The sequence below is a fragment of the Procambarus clarkii genome, chromosome 84 (genome assembly GCF_040958095.1).
Source record: "Procambarus clarkii isolate CNS0578487 chromosome 84, FALCON_Pclarkii_2.0, whole genome shotgun sequence".
NCBI lineage: Eukaryota > Metazoa > Arthropoda > Malacostraca > Decapoda > Cambaridae > Procambarus > Procambarus clarkii.
In genome coordinates, this window is record NC_091233.1 from 14,230,514 (window position 1) to 14,256,211 (window position 25,698).

Below are 25,698 nucleotides of genomic sequence, written 5' to 3' on the forward strand. Positions count from 1 at the left end.
CGAGTCGCCCCACATCGTGTCTACACCGATCCTTACTCGAGAGAGGTGAGATGATGCCCCTGCTTGACATCGCAGTGGAGGTGTGGAAGATGACGTCAGGCAGGTCATTGCCTTCTATCTGCACGTTCCCGTTGCGCCAGAGTTCCCCAGTTGGACAGTTCTGTGGACGAGACAGCCTCGCCGTTCCAGTTTACAGTGTACATGAGTCCATTTGGAGTTGTGTCCCCATACTAATTTGGTTTGTGTTTCTCTTTATAGAACCCCAGACCAAATTCTTTTTGGTGGGGAGGTGTTACGGACCCGAATCCAGCGTCCGAGCCTGGAGCAGTGACGACCACGCCATCTGTGGGTCAGCTCCCGAAACCCCCTCCAAATGGACGACGACACCTGGTGAGGACGAGGTGTACTGGCCACGAGGGCTAGTTTCCAGTCCTGTTCAGTTCATAACACAGCCGCTGCTGACCTCTGGTGAGGTGGTGCTCAGACAACAACGCCATCTATGGAGTGGATACGTCGGGCGTTTGTGTCTGAGCCTGTAAGTGAGGTGCTTTTGTGTGTCCCTGTTACTGATGACGTGTCTGATTACAGAGTCGACCTGGGACTGCTGTAATGGAAGTTGAGTCAGTCTACCCAAGGCAGCCGTCTCGTCACCAAGTGTTTGCTGCTGCAGCTGTGAGTCGCCCCCGGATGAACACTGTGGTGTTACCCTGCCTGTGAAGCGGCAGTTGAAGGATTGTCATACCCGGGACTGACTGGTGGAGACGTTTGACCACTGGGGAGTTGTGGCAAGGAGAGTGATCTGTGGTATCACACGAGGCTCCTGACTAGGGTTCGCTACCTTAGTAACCGATCGTGGACTGGCCTAACCAGCGTCGCTGATTTTGAACCTGCCAGCTATCTGCTGGACTTGTGGTTGACGGCCTCCACGACGGTGCCCCCAGTGGAACTGTGTTTTGGCTGGCCTGTGGCCGGAGTAGACTCAAGATTCTCGAAGGATGCGTTGTGAGGCCACAAGAGCACCAAGAGCTTGGCATCGTGAGCACCGTGAAGGTCCAGAGTCTTCAGAAGAAGACAACAGTGTATATAATAGTGTTTATACCCCCCCCCCCCCGGTAATCTTCTTATATATATTTATTGGTGAAGGTGTTAATTATATTATTAAGTTTTTGACTTTATTTCCCTTCCCCTTTTATTTAATTGCGTTACGGATCACATCCCTTGAACGCCACTACTGGCTTGGGGCCGGATACCCTTCCTCTAACAACATCAGAGTAAGAACCCATTTGCTACCTGAGAGGGCCGTAACATAATTGACATCCCCAGCGGGATTCGACCCCTTGTCAAGTATGTTTGACAGGGGTGGTGAAGTGGCGTAATCCCTGTAAATAATTCCCCCTGTGTGTGATGATTAGGACGTTATACGTCCTGTGCGGTGCTCGGAGTGACTAAGTGCAATATTGTGCAGTGCGGTGCTCGCTGTGATTAATTGCGATATTGTGAAGTGCAGTGCTCGGTGTGATTCGGTGCAATATTGCAGAGCGAGGTGTTCGCTGTGATTAAGTGCAATATTGTGTAGTGCGGTGCCCGAAGTAATTACGTGCAATATTGGCAAGTGAGGCGCCAGGTGTGATAAAGTGCAATATTGACGTAGAACAGTGCTCGGTGCGTTAAATGCTAACGTGAAAGCGGTGTGTTAAGTGCTAAGTGTTCCATCTGTGACAATGGCAGAAAAAGCTACCATCGATGATCTGGACGATGTTCAGGCTTTTCTGATTAGAGAGGACTGTCTTGCCAGATTAAAATATCTGAGCAAACAGAAACTCGTACTGGTGAGTGCCTACCTGGAGATCAAGATCCGTGCCAGTGATTCCCGGGTGGAGATCTTATCCAAGGTTCACCGGCATTTGAAGGCCGAAGAAAAACAAGAAAGTGAGGCACTAGGTACCAAGGAAAGTGAAGAAGTTGCTTCCACTGAAAAGGAAGATAAAGGCAGTGATGTTGAAAGTGATGAAAGTGAACTAAATATAAGCGTGCTTACTGTGAAAATGTGTGAACTAGAGATCCATCGTGAAATAGAATGGAAAAAGCTAGAAATCGCTAAAGAGAGAGAAGAGAAAGCGAGAGAGAGAGAAGATAAGAAATTAGAAATGGAAAAAGAGGGACAAGAAATGGAAAGAGAGAGATTAGGAAAAGAATTAGAGATGAGGCGTTTAGAATTAGAACGAGAAGAAAGAAGAGAAGAGCGAGAAAGAGAAGAGAAACGAGAAAGAGAAGAACGGGAAAGAGAAAGAGAAGAGCGAGAAAGAGAAGAGAAACGAGAAAGAGAAGAACGGGAAAGAGAAAGAGAAGAGCGAGAAAGAGAAGAGAAACGAGAAAGAGAAGAACGAGAAAGGGAAGAGAAACAGCGAGAGAGAGAAGAAAAGGAAGACAGAGACAACATGAACTAGAAGTATTACGGTTAGGCGGTGGTCGGAGGCAAACAACGGACACCAGCAGTTTCGATCCGGTAAGGAACATCAAAATGTTCCCAAAATTCAACGAGAAGGAAGTTTCGAAGTTCTTCGCAGCCTTCGAGAAAGTCGCTGCCTCTTTGGAGTGGCCAAGGGAGAATTGGGTCATCATGATACAGTCAGTCCTGACTGGGAAGGCCCAAATCGCCTACTCCACGTTATCCCTTGACGATTCCGGCGATTACGACAGGGTGAAGAAAGTAGTGCTCATGGCTTACCAGTTGGTACCTGAGGCTTACAGGCAAAAGTTTAGGAACCTGAAAAAGACCTCAGAGCACACTTTCACCGAATTCGCCACTATCAAGGAGCGACTTTTCCAGGAATGGTGTGCCTCTCGGAAGGTGGAGACCAAAGAAGACCTCGAGCAGCTCATACTGTTAGAGGATTTCAAGGACTGTCTGTCTGGAGACCTGAAGACGTACTTAGAGGAGCAGCAGGTGGAGACCTTGAGTGCGGCAGCCACCATGGCTGAGGAATACATCCTAACGCATAGGCCTTCTGCTTAGTACGTCCCGAGGAATTACCAACGCCGGTTTGACAAACCTCATGACGAAGAGGAGACCCCCGTCCCACGAAGCGCTAAGAAGACGAACCCAAGTAGCCCTCGAAGGACTAGTCCTAGCAGTCCGAAACACCGGAGTCCGAGGAGGAATATGGTGTGCTGGACTTGTGGGCAGAAAGGGCATGTAGCTGCTATGTGCCGAGGCAGAAGAGGTAACGGCGCTCGTAGGGAGGTGATGATGATGAGCTGTGTGACACCACTAGCGGGAAGCATGTCGACGACGACGCAGGAAGGACCAAGTTTGTTCGCCCCTCACACCTCAAGCGGGTATGTAACGAGTGATCACACTGGTAGATCTGTTGTAGTGCTCAGAGATAGTGGAGCAGCCCAGTCCCTGATCGTGAAAAGCTCGTTACCTGAGGGAGTGAGAGTAGACGGGAGACAAAAGGTTGTCCTGGTTGGGTTTCCTAGGACGCAGTATATCGCCCCCTTAGTGCCGGTACATCTCGACTCGCCTTACTTCAGCGGCTCATGTGTGTTGGCAGTAGTCGATACCCTCCCTGTAGCTGGGATTGACGTGATACTAGCCAACGACTTGGTGACAGGTTGGAGCACCAATTATCCCAAGATTGTGGACGAGTCAGCCGAAACAGCAAGGTCAAAGGTGATAGCAGGCAGTGGTAATATCCAGGTACGGACAGGCTCGGAATTAAACATGTTTAATTTGTCCTCTCACCCGCAGATCGACAGTATTCTAGCAGAGTCTCCTGGTTCTTCTCCCGACGAGGAACATACGGTTACGATGGCAGAGGCAACTGAGCATGAAGAGAGGCCTCGTGTGCAAGTGCCCACGGATACCAAAGAGTCTGGAGCGAAGGCGGAGGTGTACTTGCGGTATGGCAAGGTACAACGTTCATGGAACCGGCCAGAGATTCCCCAGACGACGGAGGTATGTGAGGTATGTGCGAAGGTTCTAGAGCCCTCTTCGGTCCAAACCAGGCTAATGGATGTAGCCGGTTATGGACATTACAAGCTCAGGAAGCTCATCCCTCAGTTTACCAAATGTTTCCTACCGGTATTTTGTTTGATTCTTGTGTGTGTTCTCAGTAAGGACCAGTGGACGACCCAACAGATGATGGCTCCCAGGAACATCGTGAAGAGATCCCAGGGATTGGAGATTTGCACTGCGAGTGTTGCAGTCAAAGGAGGGACCTTGAAGGTGATAGTAGATACAGGAGGTACGAGATATGATAATATGAGTGACTATTTCCGACAGGTTGACACCCCCCGCGTGATTGCTGAGCCTGGATTCAGCGTTATGCGGAACGTTGGTCGACTGGACGGTGGCAGAGCAGACATCATCTACGGTGTACAAGCGGCTCTGTTGGAACTAGGTGTGGGCCTAGTAGGCGAGTGTGTAGTAAGTACTGACTTGCCCACTGTCGCTGTCACTCTGAATTATCAGACCCCTGTATTCCAGGTTCCTGTCTCCCTGAAGGACCGTCGGACCGGTACCAGAAATGCCGTCTGTGATCAGCCATCATCGGTGCCACGACACAGGGAAGTGTCGAGTCGCCCCACATCGTGTCTACACCGATCCTTACTCGAGAGAGGTGAGATGATGCCCCTGCTTGACATCGCAGTGGAGGTGTGGAAGATGACGTCAGGCAGGTCATTGCCTTCTATCTGCACGTTCCCGTTGCGCCAGAGTTCCCCAGTTGGACAGTTCTGTGGACGAGACAGCCTCGCCGTTCCAGTTTACAGTGTACATGAGTCCATTTGGAGTTGTGTCCCCATACTAATTTGGTTTGTGTTTCTCTTTATAGAACCCCAGACCAAATTCTTTTTGGTGGGGAGGTGTTACGGACCCGAATCCAGCGTCCGAGCCTGGAGCAGTGACGACCACGCCATCTGTGGGTCAGCTCCCGAAACCCCCTCCAAATGGACGACGACACCTGGTGAGGACGAGGTGTACTGGCCACGAGGGCTAGTTTCCAGTCCTGTTCAGTTCATAACACAGCCGCTGCTGACCTCTGGTGAGGTGGTGCTCAGACAACAACGCCATCTATGGAGTGGATACGTCGGGCGTTTGTGTCTGAGCCTGTAAGTGAGGTGCTTTTGTGTGTCCCTGTTACTGATGACGTGTCTGATTACAGAGTCGACCTGGGACTGCTGTAATGGAAGTTGAGTCAGTCTACCCAAGGCAGCCGTCACTTCACCAAGTGTTTGCTGCTGCAGCTGTGAGTCGCCCCCGGATGAACACTGTGGTGTTACCCAGCCTGTGAAGCGGCAGTTGAAGGAGTGTCATACCCGGGACTGACTGGTGGAGACGTTTGACCACTGGGGAGTTGTGGCAAGGAGAGTGATCTGTGGTATCACACGAGGCTCCTGACTAGGGTTCGCTACCTTAGTAACCGATCGTGGACTGGCCTAACCAGCGTCGCTGATTTTGAACCTGCCAGCTATCTGCTGGACTTGTGGTTGATGGCCTCCACGACGGTGCCCCCAGTGGAACTATGTTTTGGCTGGCCTGTGGCCGGGGTAGACTCAAGATTCTCGAAGGATTCGTCGTGAGGCCACAGGAGCACCAAGAGCTTGGCATCGTGAGCACCGTGAATGTCCAGAGTCTTCAGAAGAAGACAACAGTGTATATAATAGTGTTTATACCCCCCCCCCCCCCCCGTGTAATCTTCTTATATATATTTATTGGTGAAGGTGTTAATTATATTATTAAGTTTTTTACTTTATTTCCCTTCCCCTTTTATTTAATTGCGTTACGGATCACATCCCTTGAAAGCCACTACTGGCTTGGGGCCGGATACCCTTCCTCTAACAACATCAGAGTAAGAACCCAGTTGCGACCCGAGAGGGCCGTAACAAACATACTAAGTAGGTTAGGTAAGTTCGGTGTTTTCTATGAATCTTTTTAAGGGTATCTATTATGTTAAGTATGTCACATATGCACATATTTAATAAGTCAATATTGACTTAATAAATTTGCGAGAACGGGTTGTATTTAGATGTCACACCTGTGATAGGAGAAAACATGCGATTTTTGAAAAAACAGTGCAATCTGTTGCATGTAAGAGCAACACACGATATACAATATATGTTTCGATTCCAATTCACTGTTCTCGATTGCATTGATAAATTGAATTTTCATAGATTTATTTATTTATTTTCATTTTTGATTTAATTGTTTTGTGTGACGTTGCGTGGGAATTGAGCTGTGTTGTTAACCATACCGTTCATTTCGTGGGTATAGCTTATTTGTTTCTTTTTTCATTTCGTTTTTTTAACTGTTCTTATTTTTCAGTGCAATTGGTGGTGAATTTGAGCTGTGTCGATTGATCTACGTTTAAATTGAAATATTTCGTTAATGTTTTTTGTTTTTGTTTTGAAAACAAGAAAATGGACAACACGTTTGTTTTACAGCTGCAAATGTGCAACAGCTATGAATCCACCGGCTACAACGTTAACTGCTTTCTTCACGTTATGTCAAAATGACGCGTTTGCGAAAACACTGCTGTATTCGGAAGTACCTACGTATTACACATAGAATGCGAGTAGAAAATCATTTGAACGATGCAAACAAGAAGAGCGAGTCGACGGACAACCTGGCATATTCAAACAAACTACGATAGGCAGACTGCACAGGGTACATCACAATCAAGATGAATGCTTCCTTCTTTGCAAGCTCTTGGTAAACGTGCCAGGTTCAACGTCTTTTCAGCCATTGAGTTTGTCAACGGCATAACTTGTGCCATTTTCCGTAGTGCATATCAAGCTCTTAATTTATTGGAGAACGACCGACACTGGGATGTATGAATTAATGACACGTCCAACACGTCACATCCAAATCAAATTCGAGCATTATTTGCAATCATATTGACCACTTACTCTCTATCAGAGTAATGGGAAAAATATAAATCGCACATGGCTGAAGACATTATGCGTCGAATACGCAAGGGAAATTCATATATGAACATAGATTTTACATCAGAAATCTACAACGAAGCGTTGATAATGACTGAAGATTTATGCTTAGAAATCGCGAACAAAGTTCTAAATCAATTGGAATTGCCATCACCGAATCGATCTGCTGCTGCTTCGTTCGATGTAGAATTGCGTCGTGAACAAAATTACAACATGGGTGATCTGTTGTCGTATGTGCAGTCAAACATTCCTAAGCTAACGCTTGAGCGAAAAGGCATTTACAATCAAATAATTCAAACTGTTAATAACGGGTTTGGAGAAGTCTTTTTAGATGCGCCAGGAGGAACTGTAAAACTTTCATAATTAGATTTATTCTGCCAGCATTTCGATCCCAAAATGGAATAACCTTAGCTCTTGCTTTGTCCGGAATAGCTACGACATTGCTACCAGGTGGAAGAACTGCTACTTCAGCTATGAAATTGCCATTGAACATGCAATTCATTGAAACTCCCACGTGCAACATTTCCAAAGCATCCAGCCTGGGAAAAGCATTGCACAAATGTAAACTTATTGTTTGGGATGAATGCACAATGGCCCACAAAAAATCGCTCGAGGCTCTTGATCGATCATTGCAAGATTTGTGTGAAAACATCAGACCATTTGGGAACGCATTAATATTGCTTGCAGGAGATTTCAGGCAATCATTACCTGTAATTCCTCGATCAACACCAGCGGACGAAATAAATGCCTGAAATACTCTACTTTGTTGCGCCACATAAAGACGCTAAAATTAACCACAAATATGCGTGTCTAGTAGCAAAACGATCCATCAACTGGGATATTCTCACATCAGTCTCTATAAATTGATACCGTGAACGTGCCGGTTGATCTGACCTCTAAACGAATTTCATTGCCTTATAACTTCTGCAATTTAGTGACGTCAAAAGAAGAATTTTTTGAAATAGTATTTCCCAATATTCAAACCAATTATTAGAATCTCGATTGGCTGAATGAACGAGCTCTTCCTGCAGGCAAGAACAAAGACGTCTACGAACTTAAGAATATAGTTCAGTCCAACATTCAAAGCAAGGCAGTCACATACAAGTCCGTCGACACTGTTAAGGAAGCAGATGAAGCGGTTAATTATCCAACAGAATTTTTTATTTCACAGTCAAGGATACCATCACACGTACGTCAATTGAAAATTGGCGTGCCAATTATCATGTTGCGAAACATCAGTCAAAACTTTGCAACGATACGATACATAACGCTATACATAATACTAACTTAAATTTTACTCTTTTTGCCTGCAACAGCCAAATAAAAAGATCCAAAGCATTCATAATATGTAAATAAATAAACAAAACTTGTGTGATGTACTTGTTGGAAAGTGTCTGAATTCCCCAAAACTAAATATTTTGCTGCCTAAGGGAATTTTTACGTATTAGAAAACATCAAAAAGTTCTTAGCCAAGTCAAGGAATATGAAAGGTTTATTTATTAATGGGCTGATATTCCACGCTATATTTACTAAAGAGGATGATATTCCACCCTATATTTACTAAATATAGGGTGGAATATCTTCTTCACCCTTTCTTCAAGTTGTAAATCATTTTCTTTTATATTTTGCTAATTAGTTCCCACGTTTTAAACAAAATGTTGAATGTTCCCAGGGAATTGTGTGTTGTATCGTTGACCTTAATGAAAGGCTTCTCATAGCACTGATGACATGCACTTCCAATGATGAAGTGTATCGCTGTTTATGATGGAAAGCTCCTCATTGTGGGGTGATTACCTGCAACATGCAATTGCAATGATTATGCTGTTTTTGTTGCTTATATGTCTTTGCATCATAAAATTCAAGTACCAACGTTCATCTAATATTTTCTAAAATGTTTTGTGATGTCTTATTACTTTATGAAGATTAACAATAAAATATAAATAAGTTGGCAGAAAAGCTGGGAACTTGTAGCTTAATATATAGGAGATATAGTGAAATTGATATATATTCAAGGGAGTTGGGAGTTATATGTTACTGTAAGTTCATCATGATGGGTGGAGAGAGATGTAAAGGATGCAGTTGTGATTATTTTTTTTTTTGGAGATATATACAAGAGTTGTTACAATCTTGTACAGCCACTAGTACGCGTAGCGTTTCGGGCAGGTCCCTGGAATACGATCCCCTGCCGCGAAGAATCGTTTTTTCATCCAAGTACACATTTTACTGTTGCGTTAAACAGAGGCTACAGTTAAGGAATTGCGCCCAGTAAATCCTCCCCGGCCAGGATACGAACCCATGACATAGCGCTCGCGGAACGCCAGGCGAGTGTCTTACCACTACACCACGGAGACTGCATTGTGTCTGTTGCAGGTGATAATTATGAACCATCATTGACATAATTGTGGCAGTGGTGATTGTGTTAGCTATGGGTGATAATTATGACACTACCGAAGCAATTATGGTGGTAGTGATTGTTGTGTCAGTGGTGGTTGATAATTATTACACGTCACTGATAATTGTCGTCGTGGTGATTATTGTGACTCTTGGTTTCATGAATACTACTCTCTTCCTCATATATTCTCGTTTCTGTCATGAATACTTCTTTCCTACAATAATATTCTTTACCTTTTTTTCATTAATGCTGCTATTGTATTCCTTCTTGAATGCTGTTTTTTTCTTTCATGAATACTCCTCTTTCCTTTAAGAATACGGTTCTCTTTCCTTTATGAACATTGTTCTCTTCTTCATGAATACTTCCCTCTTTACTTCGTGAATACTACTGTATTTCTTCCTGAATACTGCTGTATTTCTTTTGTGAATTTTAGTTTCTTTCCTTCATAAATACGACTTCCTTTAATTCAGAAATACTGATTACTTTTCTTTATAAATTCTGCTCTTTTTCCTTCATGAATACTGTGCTCTTAAAGACTACAGCTTTCTTTCCTTCGTGAATACTGCCTTTTGTTCGAATACTACTACTACTATTTCCTTCATGGCTACTGCTCTTACATTCATGATTTCTGCTATCATTCGTGAATACTGCCCTTGCTTTCGTGAATCTTTTTATCTTTCCATCAAAAATATTGCTCTCTTCCTTCTTCGATGTCGAAAGACCTCGCAAAAGTCGGGAGGAGGGGAGGGGGAAGGGGGAGCGGGGAGGAGGAAGAATGACGAATAGAAATTCTCTAAGAGGATGTGGATGGGAGATGAGGAGGCTAAAAAAATTCGGTGGCCATTCCACCGCGGGTTGGCGACGAGTATTTTTCATAGTTTTTTTTTATCTTGACTTTGTGTTTTATCTTCAACAGTCTATCAACTAATGTACAGGTTCCTGTGCCTACTGGCCTCTATCTATGAGGATAGAGGCCTCTTATGTATCTACACTTAAAGCTGTGTATGGAGTCAGCATCTCTACCACATCACTTCCAAATGCATTCCATTTGTCTTCTATGACACTGACAATAAATCTAACGTCTCTGTGGCTCATTCTGGTAATCAATTTCCACCCGTGTCCCCTAGTGCGTGTGCCCCTTGTGTTAAATATTCTGTCTTTTATTTCCCCCTATCAATTTCTGACAATCTTGTATGTGGTGATCATGTCCCCTCTATCTCTTCTGTCTCCCAGTGACGTGAGGTATAATTCCCGTAGTCTCTCCTCGTAGCTCATACCTCTCAGCTCGGGTACTAGTCTGGTGGCAAACCTTTGAACCTTTTCCAGTTTAGTCTTATGCTTGACTAGATATGGACTCCATGCTGGAGCCGCATACTCCAGGATTGGTCAGACTTATGTGGTATACAAAGTTTTGAGAGATTCCTTACACAAGTTTCTAAGAGCCGTTCTTATGTTAGCCAAACTGGCATATGCCGCTGATGTTATCCTCTTGACATGGGTACTCCCTTACCCACTGGGGCACCTTTACTATTTATTTTTGCCCGTTTCTCCAGCTTATGTACCAGCCTCTTGTGGGGGTACTGTGTCAAAGGCTTTTCCGACAGTTCAAGAAAATGCAGTCCGCCCATCCTTCTCTTCCTTGCTTAATCTTTGTCATCTGATCATAGAATTTTGTCAAGGCTGTGAGGCAAGATTTACCCTCCATGAACCCATGTTGGTGGTTTGTAATGAAGTCTCTTCTCTCCAGATGTGTTATTAGGTTTTTTCTCACGATCTTCTCCCATCACCTTGCATCGTAAACAAGTGAAGGAGACTGGCCTGTAGTTCAGTGCCTCACACTTTTTGTATATTAGGACTATATTAGCCGTCTTCCATATTTCTGGTAGGTCTCCTGTCTCCAGTGACCTACTATACACTATGGGGAGTGGCACGTAAAGTGTTTCCGCACACTTTTTCAATACCCATGGTGAGATTCTGTCTGGACGAAAAACCTTTCTCACTTTTAGACCAAACAGGTGTCTCTTGACCTCATTTCTTGTAATTTCGAATCCCTCCAAGGCTGCCTGGTTTTCTGCCACCTCTCCTAGCGCAGTCGCCTCACCTCGTTCTGTTGGGAAGACCTCCTGGAACCTCTTGTTGAGTTATTCCCACACCTCTTTGTCATTATCTGTATACCTGTCCTCACCTGTTCTGTTTCATCACTTGTTCTTTCACTGTTTTCCTCCTGATGTGACTGGACTAGCTTTGGTTAGGTCTTTGCTTTCTTTGCTATATAATATTCATACTTTTTATCTGCTTTTCTTCTCACACTAACACTCATTCCTGGTTCTCTGGTATCTCTCTCTGCTCTCTGGGGTTCTGTTATTTCGGAAGTTCCTCCAAGCGTTTTTGTTCATCTCCTTTCTTTCCATACATGCCCTATTAAACACAGATTCTTTTGCTTTTCGTATTTTTCTTTTTGGGCCGGGATAAACCTGTTTACTGCCTCCCGACATTTTTGGGTGACAGTCCACCATGTCTTGTACGGACTTGGCTCGGAGTTCTGTGTCCCATAGTATATCCCTTAGGAAACTTTTCATTTCCTCATTATTTCCCTTTCGGTACGCCAGTCCTTTGTTTCCTAGTTCTGTTTTTGGGGAGATAAATCCTAGCTCTACCAGGTACTCAAAGTTCAGTAAACTGTGATCACTCATTCCCAAGCGTGCTTTCCAACTTAACTTTCCTTATATCCTACTCATTTAGGGTAAATATCAGATTAAGCATGGCTGGTTCATCTTCCCCTCTCGTTCTTGTCGGTCCCCTTGATGTGTTGGCTTAGAACGTTTCTTGTTGCCACGTCCATCAGCTTAGGCCTTCATGTGTCTGATCTTCCATGTGGGTCTATGTCCTCCCAATTTATCATCCTGTGCTTTAAGTCTCACATGACTAGTAGTCCAGATCTGTTCCTGCTATCGACTGAAGCTGTCCGCTATTATGTTAATGGTGGCCATGTTTTTTCTCACTTATTTCTGTCTGGGTCTTCTGTCATTTGATGGGGGGGGAGGGTTATATATATGACTACGACTATCATTTTTTGTCCTCCAATTGCTATGGTACCTGTTATATAGTCACTGAAACGTTCATGGCCCTGAATAACCATCTCCTAAAAATACAGCTTTTCTTACCAACAGAGCTGCACCACTGTGTGTGAGTACATATGCACGTACGCATGTTTTTGTTATTAGAATGAGTATGTACAGGCTAATACTTACACGCAATGAGTTATTAATCCGTTCGTTAAACATGTACCGAGGCAAAGTCTGAATTCACAGAGATTTGCTGAAATTAAAGAGATTTATTAGGGCCCAGTTGCTTATTCTGCATATTTGCTGCAAAAATTATTTTATATTCATTATTTAAGATAGTAATCAAAAGAAAAGTTACTGGTTGTAAAATGTGTGCCATAGGCTTGCATATTTCAGATTAGACTGTCGAGATTGCTTAGTTTGTGCAAGAATATCCTAGTTATCACATATCACACTTTACTTTTGGTTGTATATGCAATTAATAATAATATGAATAAAATTATATATACATTCTTAATTAATTATATAATAAATTATTTTACATAATTAATATTGCTTTCTTGAAATGTTGGTTAGTACTCTTTTGGTTATTTATTCCTGAGGGAGAAGACACTTTGCGGAGAGTGAAGCACAAATCGCATTTCCTCTGTGTAGGGGAATGTTTCGTGGAAAAATGGGATGCTCTGTTTGGCAATATGCATATTGCATGGAGAAAAAGTAAAAGGGATAGCTTTACATTTTTAGTTTAGTATTAGAACCATAATTTATTGTATTAAACTCTAAGATGAAGACAGGTAAACCGAGATCATTCTTCGTTTGACTTTTGTCAAACACAGTTCAAATGAAAACGGGAAACAGGAATATTCAGAAGAGTCACGGTAGGGTCAAGGCGGCTGGAATGATCAAAGACTTAACATAAGAGAGGGTGTTTATGAGAGTTTGTTTATCTTAGCCAATGTGAAGAATATGAGACGGAATTCCAGCAACCATCTATTCCAAGCAAAAATCCATACTTTTTGGGTCCTGTTCCAGCGGCATTATAGTATTAATGTTCTCCAAAGTAACAAAATGTTCTCAATTCGGTATAATAATTGATTTGTTACATATGAGTTAGACTTTTAACTAAATAAAATTATTTATATAATTGATTCCACAATTAATTTCATTAATTTTGGAATCTGAAAAAACCTAAACGTTATTTAAGGTTTTCGAACTTTGTTACCATTTTACACATAGATACTATGCATGAGCATTTAACATTAGGAATCAGTAGATGCAAGTAGATGCAGGATATTAGCGGCATATACCGGATTGGCCAACATAAGAAATGCCTTTAGAATTTTGTGTAAGGAATCGTTCAGGACCTTGTTACCTTACCTTGCGATGATTTCAAGAGTTAACGTCCCCGTGGCCTGGTCTGCGACCAGGGCCACCTATATGTGGTGTGGGGAAATGGGATGCTCAATTCTGCAAGATGCATACTGCATGAAGAAAAAATAAAGGGATAGCTTTATATTTTTATTTTAGCAGTAAAACTAGTTTATTGTATTAAACTGTAAGATGAAGACAGGTAAACCGAGACCATTCTTCTTCGTTTGACTTTTGTGGTCAAACACAGTTCAAATAAAATGGGAAACAGGAATATTCAGAAGAGTCACGGTAGGGTCAAGGCGGCTGGAATGATCAAAGACTTAGCATAGGAGAGGGTGTTTATGAGAGTTTGTTCATCTTGACGAATGTAAGGAATATGAGACAGAATTCCAGCAACCATATACTCCAAGCAAATGTATGCTACTTTTTGGTCCCTGTTCCAGTGGCATTGCAGTATTAATGGTCTCCAAAATAACAGACTTCTCAATTCTGTATAATAATTAATGTCTCATATCAGTTAGATTTTTAACTAATTAAAAATTTATTATAAAAAATCTAGAACAAATCTAGACATTATTTAAAGTTTTCAAACTTTGCTACCATTTTGCGCATAGATATCATGTATGAGCATTTGAAGCAAGTAAATCACAGACAGAGATCACACTAACGTGATGAATCAAGTGAACAAATCCACAAGGGCCGTGACGAGGATTCGAACCTGCGTCCCGGAGCATCCAAGACACTGCCTTAATCGACTGAGCTACGACAGGGTTAGAAGGGTTGAAACCGAAGTTCTACTGAACTTCCTGGATCCCGTAGCCTCTCCGAGGCACAAACCAGGCTTTTACACAACCCCCCCTGCACCCGAGCTATGTCAATAGGCCTTTTAACCCTGTCGTAGCTCAGTCGATTAAGGCAGTGTCTGGGATGTCCCGGACGCAAGTTCGAATCCTCGTCACGGCCCTTATGGATTTGTTCAAGCAAGTAAATGTTTTATAAACTGAAAGACATTAGAATCGATATCTAATACAAAGTAATCAATACCGCGAACTTACGCGAACAAGTGCCCTCTGAGTCAATGTAACCAGCAGGACAGTAACATCTTGCAATGCCCTTGGGATCCACAACACAGACGCCAGGAGAGCATATCACATTGGCGCACGGGTCAGCTGTAATGTACAAAAATATATTAATAAATGCAATGATAACCAAGATTATCAGTATTAAGCTTTCTGGTGCAGCTCATCAGCTAGGCTGAGCTTTCAGGTCACGGTTGCCTCTTTGCTAAACTATCAAAGGGAACAATACCTTCCATCGTCGAATTCAAGACACCGTACTTTAAATTACTTGTGATACCCTGCATCAACGTTCGAAAAATACTTTGATTCTCCTTCCACAAAAGACCTTGCCTTCATGCGCACATATACCAACACTTACACAAATACCCTACACTTATATAAAAGGCCTTCCCAGTCAACAAAACTATTCGCACACCCTCCGTCGCTATGTGATGGAGTGCAAAAAGATACGTGAATTCAGAGACAATCCTTTAACTAATGTTCCAAAGATGTGTAAATATTTTACTTAAAATTATCTGCAACCAGAAATTTTAGCCAAATATCCCCAGTTTGTTAACTGTAGGTAGTAACTAAGTGATTGTAACCTATCCACCACTGCCCACGGGATGGGGGACGGTGTGCTGGACAAACATATCAATTGTGATACTAGCTCATCAGATATATAAGTTGCTTCATTTAGAAACTACTTGGTCGATCTCGATCCCATTGATGATGTGACTAATTATATTGAATTTTGTAACTAGCTCATCAAGATTTTAACTTTCTTAGCTAAATGAATTATGGGATTTAGTGCCCGAGCCCATTATGTGCCTCTAACCCTTTCCACTACCGGCCACAAGATTGCTATTGGGGTGCATAATAAATGAACTAAACTAACTGCACTCACACAAAAGACCTTGCCTGCACTTGCAGAAAATACCTTTACACCTGTACAATAGATCTTGGCAAGATTTACACAAATACCCTACACTTGCAGAAAAGACCTTGCATACACCTACACAAATACCATACACTTATAAAAAAACTTTGCTTTCACTTACACAAAAGACCTTGCCTACACTTGCACAAATATTCTACACTTACACAATAGACCTTGCCTCCCCTCACCTCTCGCCCTATTCCCCTCCCTCACCTCTCCTTCCCTATCCACCATTTTTATCTCTAATATACCCATCTCTTACCCTTCCTGCACTATCCCCCTCTTTTCACCTCTTCTCTGTGCCCTTCTCTTCCTATATCCATCTCCCATCTCTCCTTCATTTCCCACCTTTTCCACCCTAATTCCTTTCCCACTTTTCTCCTTAAGACAAAAAGTAAGGGCGCTTTGCAATTATTTGTTTCCCATCAAGTTTGTAAAATATATGGAATCTTAATCGAGAAATTATGAAAATCATTTTATTTGTTCAATATATAGTTAGCGAGATGTGAGAGCAAGAAAGTATCCGACAGAAAAAACTTCTCCCAAAACACATTTTCACTAAGATCCCAGTCCCACCTTTTATAACCCAGTCTCGTACATATGTTATTCATTTGTTGCCCGAGCTACCATTATAACTCCCTGGAATGACTTCCCTCCTATGGCTTCTCCACGCAATCATTCAGCTGTTTCCTAAAACATCATCACTTTCTCTTTAATATTTGCCTTGCACACTTGAACTCCTACAGGTGCATATCTCTCTCTACCTGTCTTACAGACACTTCAACTATCCAACATTACCAGCACCCTATGGCACATCTTTATGTGTGTACCTCAGGTATGGAAAAAGCTTCTGCCTTTCCATCTTTATTCCTTTCTTACTCTCATCATATCCTGACTACACAGTTTACCATCTACACTCTTCCTCTCATTTTTCTCAGTTTTCCCATTATATCTTCCAATTAAGATGTGACATGTGAGACAAACATTTATCTTTCTATTTTCCAGGCCACCAGGACAAGGCGGTGTGAGACCTGGACACACTGTTCATTGTTCTATCCGACGGCAATATCGTATGAAACCAAACATAGTTATTACATGTTGTTGCAAATAGAAACACTGCAAAAACCTCATGTTGTGGGAACTTTGTACAATAAATTATATGAAACTGATTACAGCGATAAATCGTGTAAGTTAATAATAAATTAAATGAATCTCAAGGCAACATATCAATGGAGAGAACTTACTAACACACTTGGTACCAGTGGTCATATAGCCACTTGGACAGCAGCAGCTGTAGCTGGTTCCGGTACCAACGCAGGTCCCAGGATCACACGGGTTGGAGACACACAGGTCAGCTGTATTGTAAGACAAAAACATTACAATGTTTTTTTGTTTACTTTCAACATTGTTTACTTTCAACATTATTGTTTATAATGTCAATGGGGCTCAGCAGAGTCAGCAGTGATGCCAGTGGCTAACGTGATCGTTTGTATTCATACTAACAACTGCTCACAGTCACATGTACATGTTCTAGTGTGGTGGAGCTTGGCCATACTAGATGACTGATACTATAAATTTTCTAGTGTGGACGAATTTGGCCACAGTAGATGTCCGAGATACTTGTAAGTGTTTTTGTGTGATGGAGCTTGGTTACACTAGATGACTGGGTGTGCCTTCTCCCCACCCAAGCCAACCCCTCCCTTTCCCCATTCACAATGCCAACAATATCCTCCAAATCCTCCCTTCCTTCCTCACACCGAGCACCCCCTGAACTACTTCCTTCCCCAAGCAGGGCAAGCAAGATCGAAGCCCTCCATCCCCAACCCTACCTCACCCTGAACCTAAGGTAACTACCCACAGGAGGATGAGTCTATCCATGTAGCCCTGTCCACGGAACGGCTTCCTACTCCAGTGTGTGTCACAATGGATATAGGAAAGTGAGCTTCAAGGTGATAAAGTCAAACATCGATGGGGTTACTAATAAAGCAAGTGAAGTGGCCGTAAGGGCGCAGGAAGAAAACCATGATATAATAGCACTCACTTTAATAAAATTGTCAGGCATCATAACAAATGCAGTGTTTCTGCAGAACCACTATATAGTAAGGAAAGAGGGAAAGAAGTGGAGAGGCTTCGCTGATATGTAGGGACTGTAGTTTTGAAGAGCTGGAATTTCGGGCTGTGAAGGATTCAGAGAATACATAATCGGAACTATGACAATGGGTGGTCCTTAGGTAATAGCAGCAGTCATTTACAACCACCGATTATATGACAGAAGACTCAGGAATTCGATAGGAACAACATGGCAACCCATTAATATAATAGAGAGAGCAGCTTCAATTGCCTGCAGCAATGGATCTAGGCTCCTAATCATGAGCGACTTTATTGACGGAAAGAGACTGGGAGAATGTGGAACCACATGGAGGTGCAGATACTTGGAGAGGTAAACTCTTGGACGTGACAACAAGAAAACGTTTTATCCAACATGTTAAGGGACCCACAAGAATAAGAGGCAATGACGAACAAGCTAGACTACCAGATATTTCACCTTGAATGAGTTAGAAATAAAGGAAGTCAAATTTGAAGCCCACATGAAAATGAGTGATCACATTATATTGTTATAAGAGTACCTGTTGGAGGAAGTGATAGTGAATCCAAGGAAGGGATCGGAAAGGAAAAGGCTAAATTACCGAAGAGTTAAATGTGATGAGATGAGGAACGTCCTAATTGGAATAACATGCGAAACAGAACTTTGAGAAAAGTGTACGAGATATGATGGAATACGTCTCACAAGTGTCAGGAAGCTGCAGACAAGTTTATCCAGGCCCAAAAATCGAAAAATGAAAAGTAGCAGAAGAATCCATAGTTCAGAAGGGATTTTAAAGTAGCGTAGCAATTGAGTACAAGAGCATGGAGAAACTACAGGAATAACAGAACACAAGAGAGCAGGAAGAGTTACCAGAGAGCCAGGAATGAGTAACTCAGAGTTTAGAGAAAAGTAGAGAAACTCTAAAAATTGTATGCCGATAAAAAGCGAAGACCCAACCATAATTGTTCCTTAGCCACATTAGGAGGAAAAAAGTAGTGAAGGAATAAGTGATGAAACTGAGAAAAGGGAAGAACAGATACACAAAATGACAGGGAGGTGTGGGAAGAACTCATCAAGAGGTTCCAGGAGGTCTTCACAACAGGGCAAGGAGAAGCCCTTGTTCTAAGAAAGGAGGCGGCAAACCAAGGCACCATATAGGAATTTGAGCTCAGTGATGATGTCAAAAGGAATCTGTTGGAGCTGAATGTGACAAAAGCTGTTGGCCCAAACAAAATCTCATAATGGACTCTAAAAGAGGGTGCAGCAGAACTAAGTGTTTCACTCTCTATGGTGTACCACAGATAACTGAAAACTGGAGACCTAATGGAAAATTGGAAGACGGCTAATGTAGTCCCAATATACAAAAAATGGGCGACAGTTAGAGGCCCTGACCTACAGGCTAGTTTCCATAACCATGCAACATGGAGAAGATCACGAGGAAAAGGCTGTTAGAACATCTGGAGGGAAAGAACTTTATAACACATCACCAGCATGGGTCCAGGTATGGTAAATCATGCTTCACAGGCCTTATATAATTATAGGATCAAGTGACAAAAATTAAGTTAAAGAGAGAAGGGTTGGCAGAATGCATTTTCTTGGACTGTAAGAAAGCCTTTGACGCAATTCCCAATAAAAGGTTTAAATAGTTGGAGAGGCAGGCAAGAGTAGAAAATAAGGTGCTCTAGTGGATAAAGGATACTAAGCAGCAGGAAACAGCAAGGAGCAGTGAAGGGGAAAGATATGAGAGTGGCGAGATATCACCATCGGTGTCCCACTACTTTGACCAATGCTGTTTCTGATATATGTAAACGACTTCCCAGAGGAAATAGACTCATTTCTCTCTATGTTTGTTGATGATGTAAAAATTATGAGACGAATCAAGACAGATGAAGATTACAGGACGACTTTGATAAACTAGAGGAATGTTTTAGAATATGGCTAAACTTTAACTTGTGGACACGTAAAGGTAATTAAATTAGAGGAAGGGACGAAGAGGTTGAACACAAGTTACCATCTGGGAGGTGAAATCCGGCAATAGTCATATTAGAGAGAGATCTGAGGATTGATATCACACCGAACCTGTCCCCAGAAATCCTCATCAAATGTATATCAGCTGCGGCATATGCTGGATTTGCCAACATAAGAACTGCCTTTAGAATTTTGTGTAAGGAATCGTTCAGGGCCTTGTTACCTTACCTTGCGATGATTTCAGGGGTCAACGTCTCCCCGGTCCGTGACCAGGCCACCTATAACCAATTATATCATACCTATCCTGCAGTATGTAGCTCCAGCCAGGAATCCATACCTATTTAAACACACGACAAAGTTAGAGAAAATTCAGATGTATTCCACCAGACTAGTCCCAGAGCCGAGAGGTATGAGCTACAAGTAAATGCAACTGGAGCTAAAACTCACTTCTCAGGAAGACAGGAGTAAGGGGAGACATAATAACCACCTTTAAATTTCTCAGGGGACTTGACAGGGTGAACATAGACAAACTATTTAGCACGCGTGAAACACGAACAAGGGGACACAAGGTGGAAACTTAGTACCCAAATGAGGCACATAGACATTAGATATATATTTTTCAGTGTCAGAGTAGTTGACATATAGTGCATTAAGCAGTGATGTGATAGAGGAAGAATCCATACAAAGTTTCCAATATAGATTGGACAGAGCCCAATAGGTTCAAGAATCTGTTCACCAGTTGAGAAGCGGGAACAAAGAGCCTAAGCTCATGCACTACAAGCACAATTAGTTGCGTAGAACTAAGTGAGTACACACACATATACACAGTGTGTAACTTGGATTACATGTACTACTCACGTATGCAAGTTTTTCCATTAAATGCTTTTCCTTTGGGACATACACATTTCGGCTTCAGCATGCCAGTTCCGCATCCGTGTAACAAGTTCTCATTCGAACCCTGAAAGCAACATTTTTCTTTGTGAAAACAGAGTTAGTTGTTTATTTATCATTGTTTATGTGGAAGCATTCTCTTATTAGTATGGTTGTGTAATGAACGGAAATAGAGCATAAACACATTTTCACTTCAGAGATATCCTCACAAATAACGGCAAAATAATCGGCTGATACAGCGACAGCAGAAGACTGGACATCGACGAGGCATTATACATCAAGCTAACCAAGACATGTATCAGTAGCAAACTAGCACAATTTACACTTTGCCAACTTGTAAAAGCACGACGAATCATAACATACGGCACCAGCTATTATAAAAACAAGAGTTTGTATAATGTGAGGTGCTTCACCTTATTCATGAGAGAGGATGTAGTTAGAATCATGCAGAAAAAATCTTAGTAATCATTTGAACTTTGCCTGTGACAATGTTAACAGGAGTTAACGAAACATCTTTTAGCATCAGGCCAATTAAAACTGTTTTAGTTTTATGTAAAACAAATGTATGTCATTACTTAAACACAACATCATTGTTACTTATTAACCTTTTTATATATTTACCAGTCTTTGCAAATATTTTCTACCATCTGAAAGGTGAAGAAATACTAGATCACTTAATCTTTCCATTTATATTGTTCGAAGTTTCGATCAAATTTCGTTCAACAAAACCACTGCAGTGACCAATACTTTTGACCCACTGAAATCAATATGATCACAGTGATTGACATGTAAATACAATGCACTTGAATGTTGGACAGCTCTAATAAAATCAAAACGTGAACTCAATGATTTACCTCCTTGTCTGATGTAAATAAACGAATGACAAAGGATCGAATACACACAAACACACACACATACACCTTTTGCATAAATGGGCAAGTTTTTTTTTAAATGGATTTTATCGTATCTTTGAATACCACATTGGTATCAGAGTTCTTCAAAACTTTGAAAAGTTTAGCAAGTCCTTCCGAGTCACATACCACTAAGCATGTAAATTTGCGTGAGGCTATATGCAATCTTTTCACCTCTAGCTTTGAACAGACAAACATTCTCTTATAGTATAGATATAAATAGTTACCAATTATTTATGGTATAATGAGTATTTTAGTTTCTTACATAAAATATATAGGTACAAGTATCATTATTAGGCGAGTATTATTAAGTTTTTAATATATTATTGAATATATTACAATTATATTTGTGGGATAACTTCTGAATAACGATATTGATTGGTTGAATGATCGCGGCTTACATTCAGTGGCAGTGATGCGTTATATACTTAGATGGCTACAAGTACATTATTTAGAAAGCTGAAGACATAAATTAGATGCAGACTTACGTCTATTCCTTCGTTAGACTTTAATACGATGTTCCTGACACCAGCGGCAGCGGTGAGCATTACAATTGCTGACAGGAAGATGATAGACCGCATGGTGGTTCTCTGGGCACTACTTGATGTATTGGCACACTGGCTGGGCACAGGGGAGGAAAGATACTATTACTGGCTGGGCACTAGGGAAATTTGCGATTGTTACTGGTTGGGCACTTTGGAGATATGAAACTAACTATATGGACTATGGGGAGATACGAGACTTACTGGCTGCATACCTGGAGGATAGGAGACAAGCTGGCGGGACTAGGTAACAGTTATTAATAGAGCATCAAGTACCAGTTATGCTTAATTTAAAGTTAATTTTACTCTTTCGTTTAGAATAATATCGTGGTCTTATTTTTTTACATTAAAAAAATTCATATGCCAATTTCATATACAAAAAATTATATGCCAGCGTTTCAACTACTGAATATGTAATATATCGAACACCCACTAGTGAGAGATATTATAATATATTTATCAGAATATATTACATAAATAACAGGCTTTAGTGAAATAAGGAGAATTAAGGTGGGAGTACATTAATAATAATCCAACGAACGAGAAGAAAGGTAGACAATTCTCTTGTAGATGACCTTAATAAGCAAATTGAGCACCGTCTCAGAGTTCAGCACTATACGACTGGACGAAGTAAATCTCAGAAGAAGAAACTAAAACAGTACGAGAGACTGCATTGAGCATCAATGCATCATGTAAATGCAAAGAGCATGAGAAAGAGTACCGGAGACATCCCACTGAAAGTAGCCAAGAGCTGTTTAAAACTGTGTTTTAAGTAGCCAGGGAAGAGAAGATTAATGAGCGGTAAAGACAATGGCTTGAAATCACAAGTTTTACCGGAAAGGAAACATCTGCCAGACAAGTGTAGGGCAAAACTTTTGATACTTAAAGGGAGGGGGGAAAGGGGGGGGGGGCAGAACCCGGCCGGCGGAATACAAAGACCCCAAGGGTAAGGCTGAAGAACTAATAAACAAGTAGAGTAATGCAGCTTCCTCCTCCTACCTCCCTGCAGAAATAAACAGGGAACAGCTCCTGCGACATATTGACAGAAGAATTAGGATAACAAGAGCACAATCTAGTGATGACGAGTATGGGCAACCAATCACCGCCCACGAAGTAAGGGGGGCTATGTAAAAGGGTAAAAGTACTGCATCTAGGTGAAGATGGCATCACTTACGACATATTCAATGCACTGTGTGAGGTGGCTTATTCCAATACTTCTCCTGTTCAACAAGTTATTCCTAAGAGGAGTGTTGCCCACACAATGGAATCACGCAAAAATTATTCCCATACCGATGCCCAATGACCTTTGCAGTTATAAACCTATCAGTCTCTTGTCATGTACATGCAAGATGCTTGAAAGGATCATCCTAAAACTACTATAGCACAAAATAGGCAGGATAGGAGAGGGGGATCAATTGATTTGTTAAAGGATGGAGCACGGCAAATTGTACAGTTAATTACTTGGCTAATGACATGTATTCTGTATTTATTGACATCAAAGGAGACTTCGACAGAGCACAAGGAGTTGCGATCCTGGACGAGTTTTTGTGCATGGGTGTCAATTCTTATCTTGAGTCATCTTGAGATGATTTCGTGACTTTTTAGTGTCCATACGGCCCGGTCCTCGACCAGGCCTCAACCCCCAGGAAGCAGCCCGTGACAGCTGACTAACACCCAGGTACCTATTTACTGCTAGGTAACTGGGGCATAGGGTGAAAGAAACTCTGCCCATTGTTTCTCGCCGGCGCCCGAGATCGAACCTGGGACCCCAGGATCACAAGTCCAGCGTGCTGTCCGCTCGGCCGACCGGCTCCCCCGATGAGGAAGACGAGTTCAATGGACTGTTTGATTTTGCCCAAGGTGGGAGCTTGTATTAGAACATCATCTGCTTATCCCACTTGTTGTGTTCTTTCCGGAAATTCAATACTTGCAGTGGCGTTCATAAGTATGTTAAATAGTGTCAGGGGAGACTCATGATATATATTGAAGATTACCTCACAAGAAGGAAAGCAAAGGTCTGCTTCAAAGGAGCAATCTCGAGAACAATGAGAATAGAACTCAGGAACAACCCCCCCCCCCCCCCACCCCACCAAGGAGCGTTCTTAAGCCAACACTATTTAACATAATTATGAACGCCATTGCAAGTATTGAATTTCCGGAAAGAACACAACAAGTGGGATAAGCAGATGATGTTCTAATACAAGCTCCCACCTTGGGCAAAATTAAACAGTCCATTGAACTCCTTGTTAGGAAATGTGTTTCACTCTGTTTCACTCTCTCCACAAACAAGACAAAAGAATACTCATCACAATCGGAGATAAAATGAGTAACAAATTAATGGTAAAACACTTGAATGGGTTAACCACTTCTGGTACCTTGGCGTCACTGTCGGCTCTAACAAGGGGAAGAAAGGAGCTCAACCATCTCATGGGAACATGCAAAAGTCGACACAGGGCACTGAAAGCTATGACCTGGAATGGGCATGAAGGCTCTATTGCCGAGCTTAAAACGATCTACACAGCCTATGTGCACTCCGTCATAGACTATGCCTGAAAAGTTTTGTGCACTTATTCCCAAAGCGACATAAACAAAATATTAAAAGCATACAAAATGAAGCCATGACAATCATTCTTAGAGTTCCAAGAACTGCCAAAACATCTAATCCATGGGAAGAGTTGTTCCTCCCCATTGTTAAAAGCAGAATTATGGAACTGAATGCTAAGCTTGCAATTAAAATAGCCAAAGGTCCCCATTACAATGATATTGCCAAAAAATAACTGATTTCTGTGCTGCTTACAGGGGGAAATAGGTGAAGCAAAAAAATGGCATCACAGATCAGTCTGCTACCTCCAAGAACTTCACCTGCTTGAGCAAGCCCGAGAGCTCATTCCTGTAGAAAGGTTACCTCCCTGGGTGGATGATCCATTCAGGATAATCATCAATGTGATGGCAGCAAAAAAGTCGAACATGATACCACAAGAAATGAGCCAAAATTATCTCTAGGAAATTTATAAATAGCCGGAAATGAGTTAGGTCAAATCTACACTGATTGATCATCGATCCCTGTCAGTGACAGGGCTGGTGCAGCATACACAAATTAGGAATAATGCCTTTCAACGCGGAAATGAAGGTAAAGCACGTATTGAGAACTATGCCCCTTCACATCAATTAAATTTCGGAGACTTCAGCCAAAGTGAAATTCACAGCAGTTCCTCCATCTACTATCATTCTATTATTCAAGAAGTACCGCACGTCTATGGGTCATCTAATAAGATTAGCAGACTTCTAGATGTTACCACTGCTAGGCTTAGGCTCGACTACAAGTACCTCTAGGAGTTTGTAACATCTGCTGATGTAGATTTGACTAAATGTAAACTGTCAACAGAATTATTCGCATACTTTGCGTCATTATATACTTGAATGTGAAAAAATTGCGGAATTTAGAGGTAACACCATCAATGATGTCCAGGAAATGTGTAAGTACATCATTCATAATGATGTGCTGCCCGAAATCTTAGCAAAGTAT

At 42.0% G+C, this 25,698-nt stretch overlaps 1 protein-coding gene and 1 long non-coding RNA gene across 3 annotated transcripts in view; both read right to left on the reverse strand.

The window, feature by feature from the left end:
* LOC123774866 (adhesive plaque matrix protein 2) overlaps positions 1-25,698 on the reverse strand; it is a 96,065-nt gene that overhangs the window by 67,531 nt on the left and 2,836 nt on the right. Inside the window, exons 2-5 of one of the 2 annotated variants that reach the window (XM_069316565.1) lie at positions 22,119-22,247; positions 20,687-20,786; positions 17,019-17,129; positions 14,832-14,945 (exon numbers count right to left, since the gene is read on the reverse strand). In XM_069316565.1, the coding sequence (XP_069172666.1) occupies positions 14,832-14,945; positions 17,019-17,129; positions 20,687-20,786; positions 22,119-22,211 (418 nt within the window). In that variant the 5' untranslated portion in view covers positions 22,212-22,247. Of the gene's footprint in view, positions 1-14,831; positions 14,946-17,018; positions 17,130-20,686; positions 20,787-22,118; positions 22,252-25,698 lie in introns of both variants that reach the window. The other variant, XM_069316564.1, reaches the window with a different exon arrangement.
* On the reverse strand, positions 8,410-13,670 carry LOC138358554 (uncharacterized). Its single transcript, XR_011225444.1, has 2 exons — positions 12,592-13,670; positions 8,410-8,742 (listed from the first exon to the last, which is right to left on the reverse strand). It is a non-coding gene; the product is annotated as an uncharacterized lncRNA (long non-coding RNA).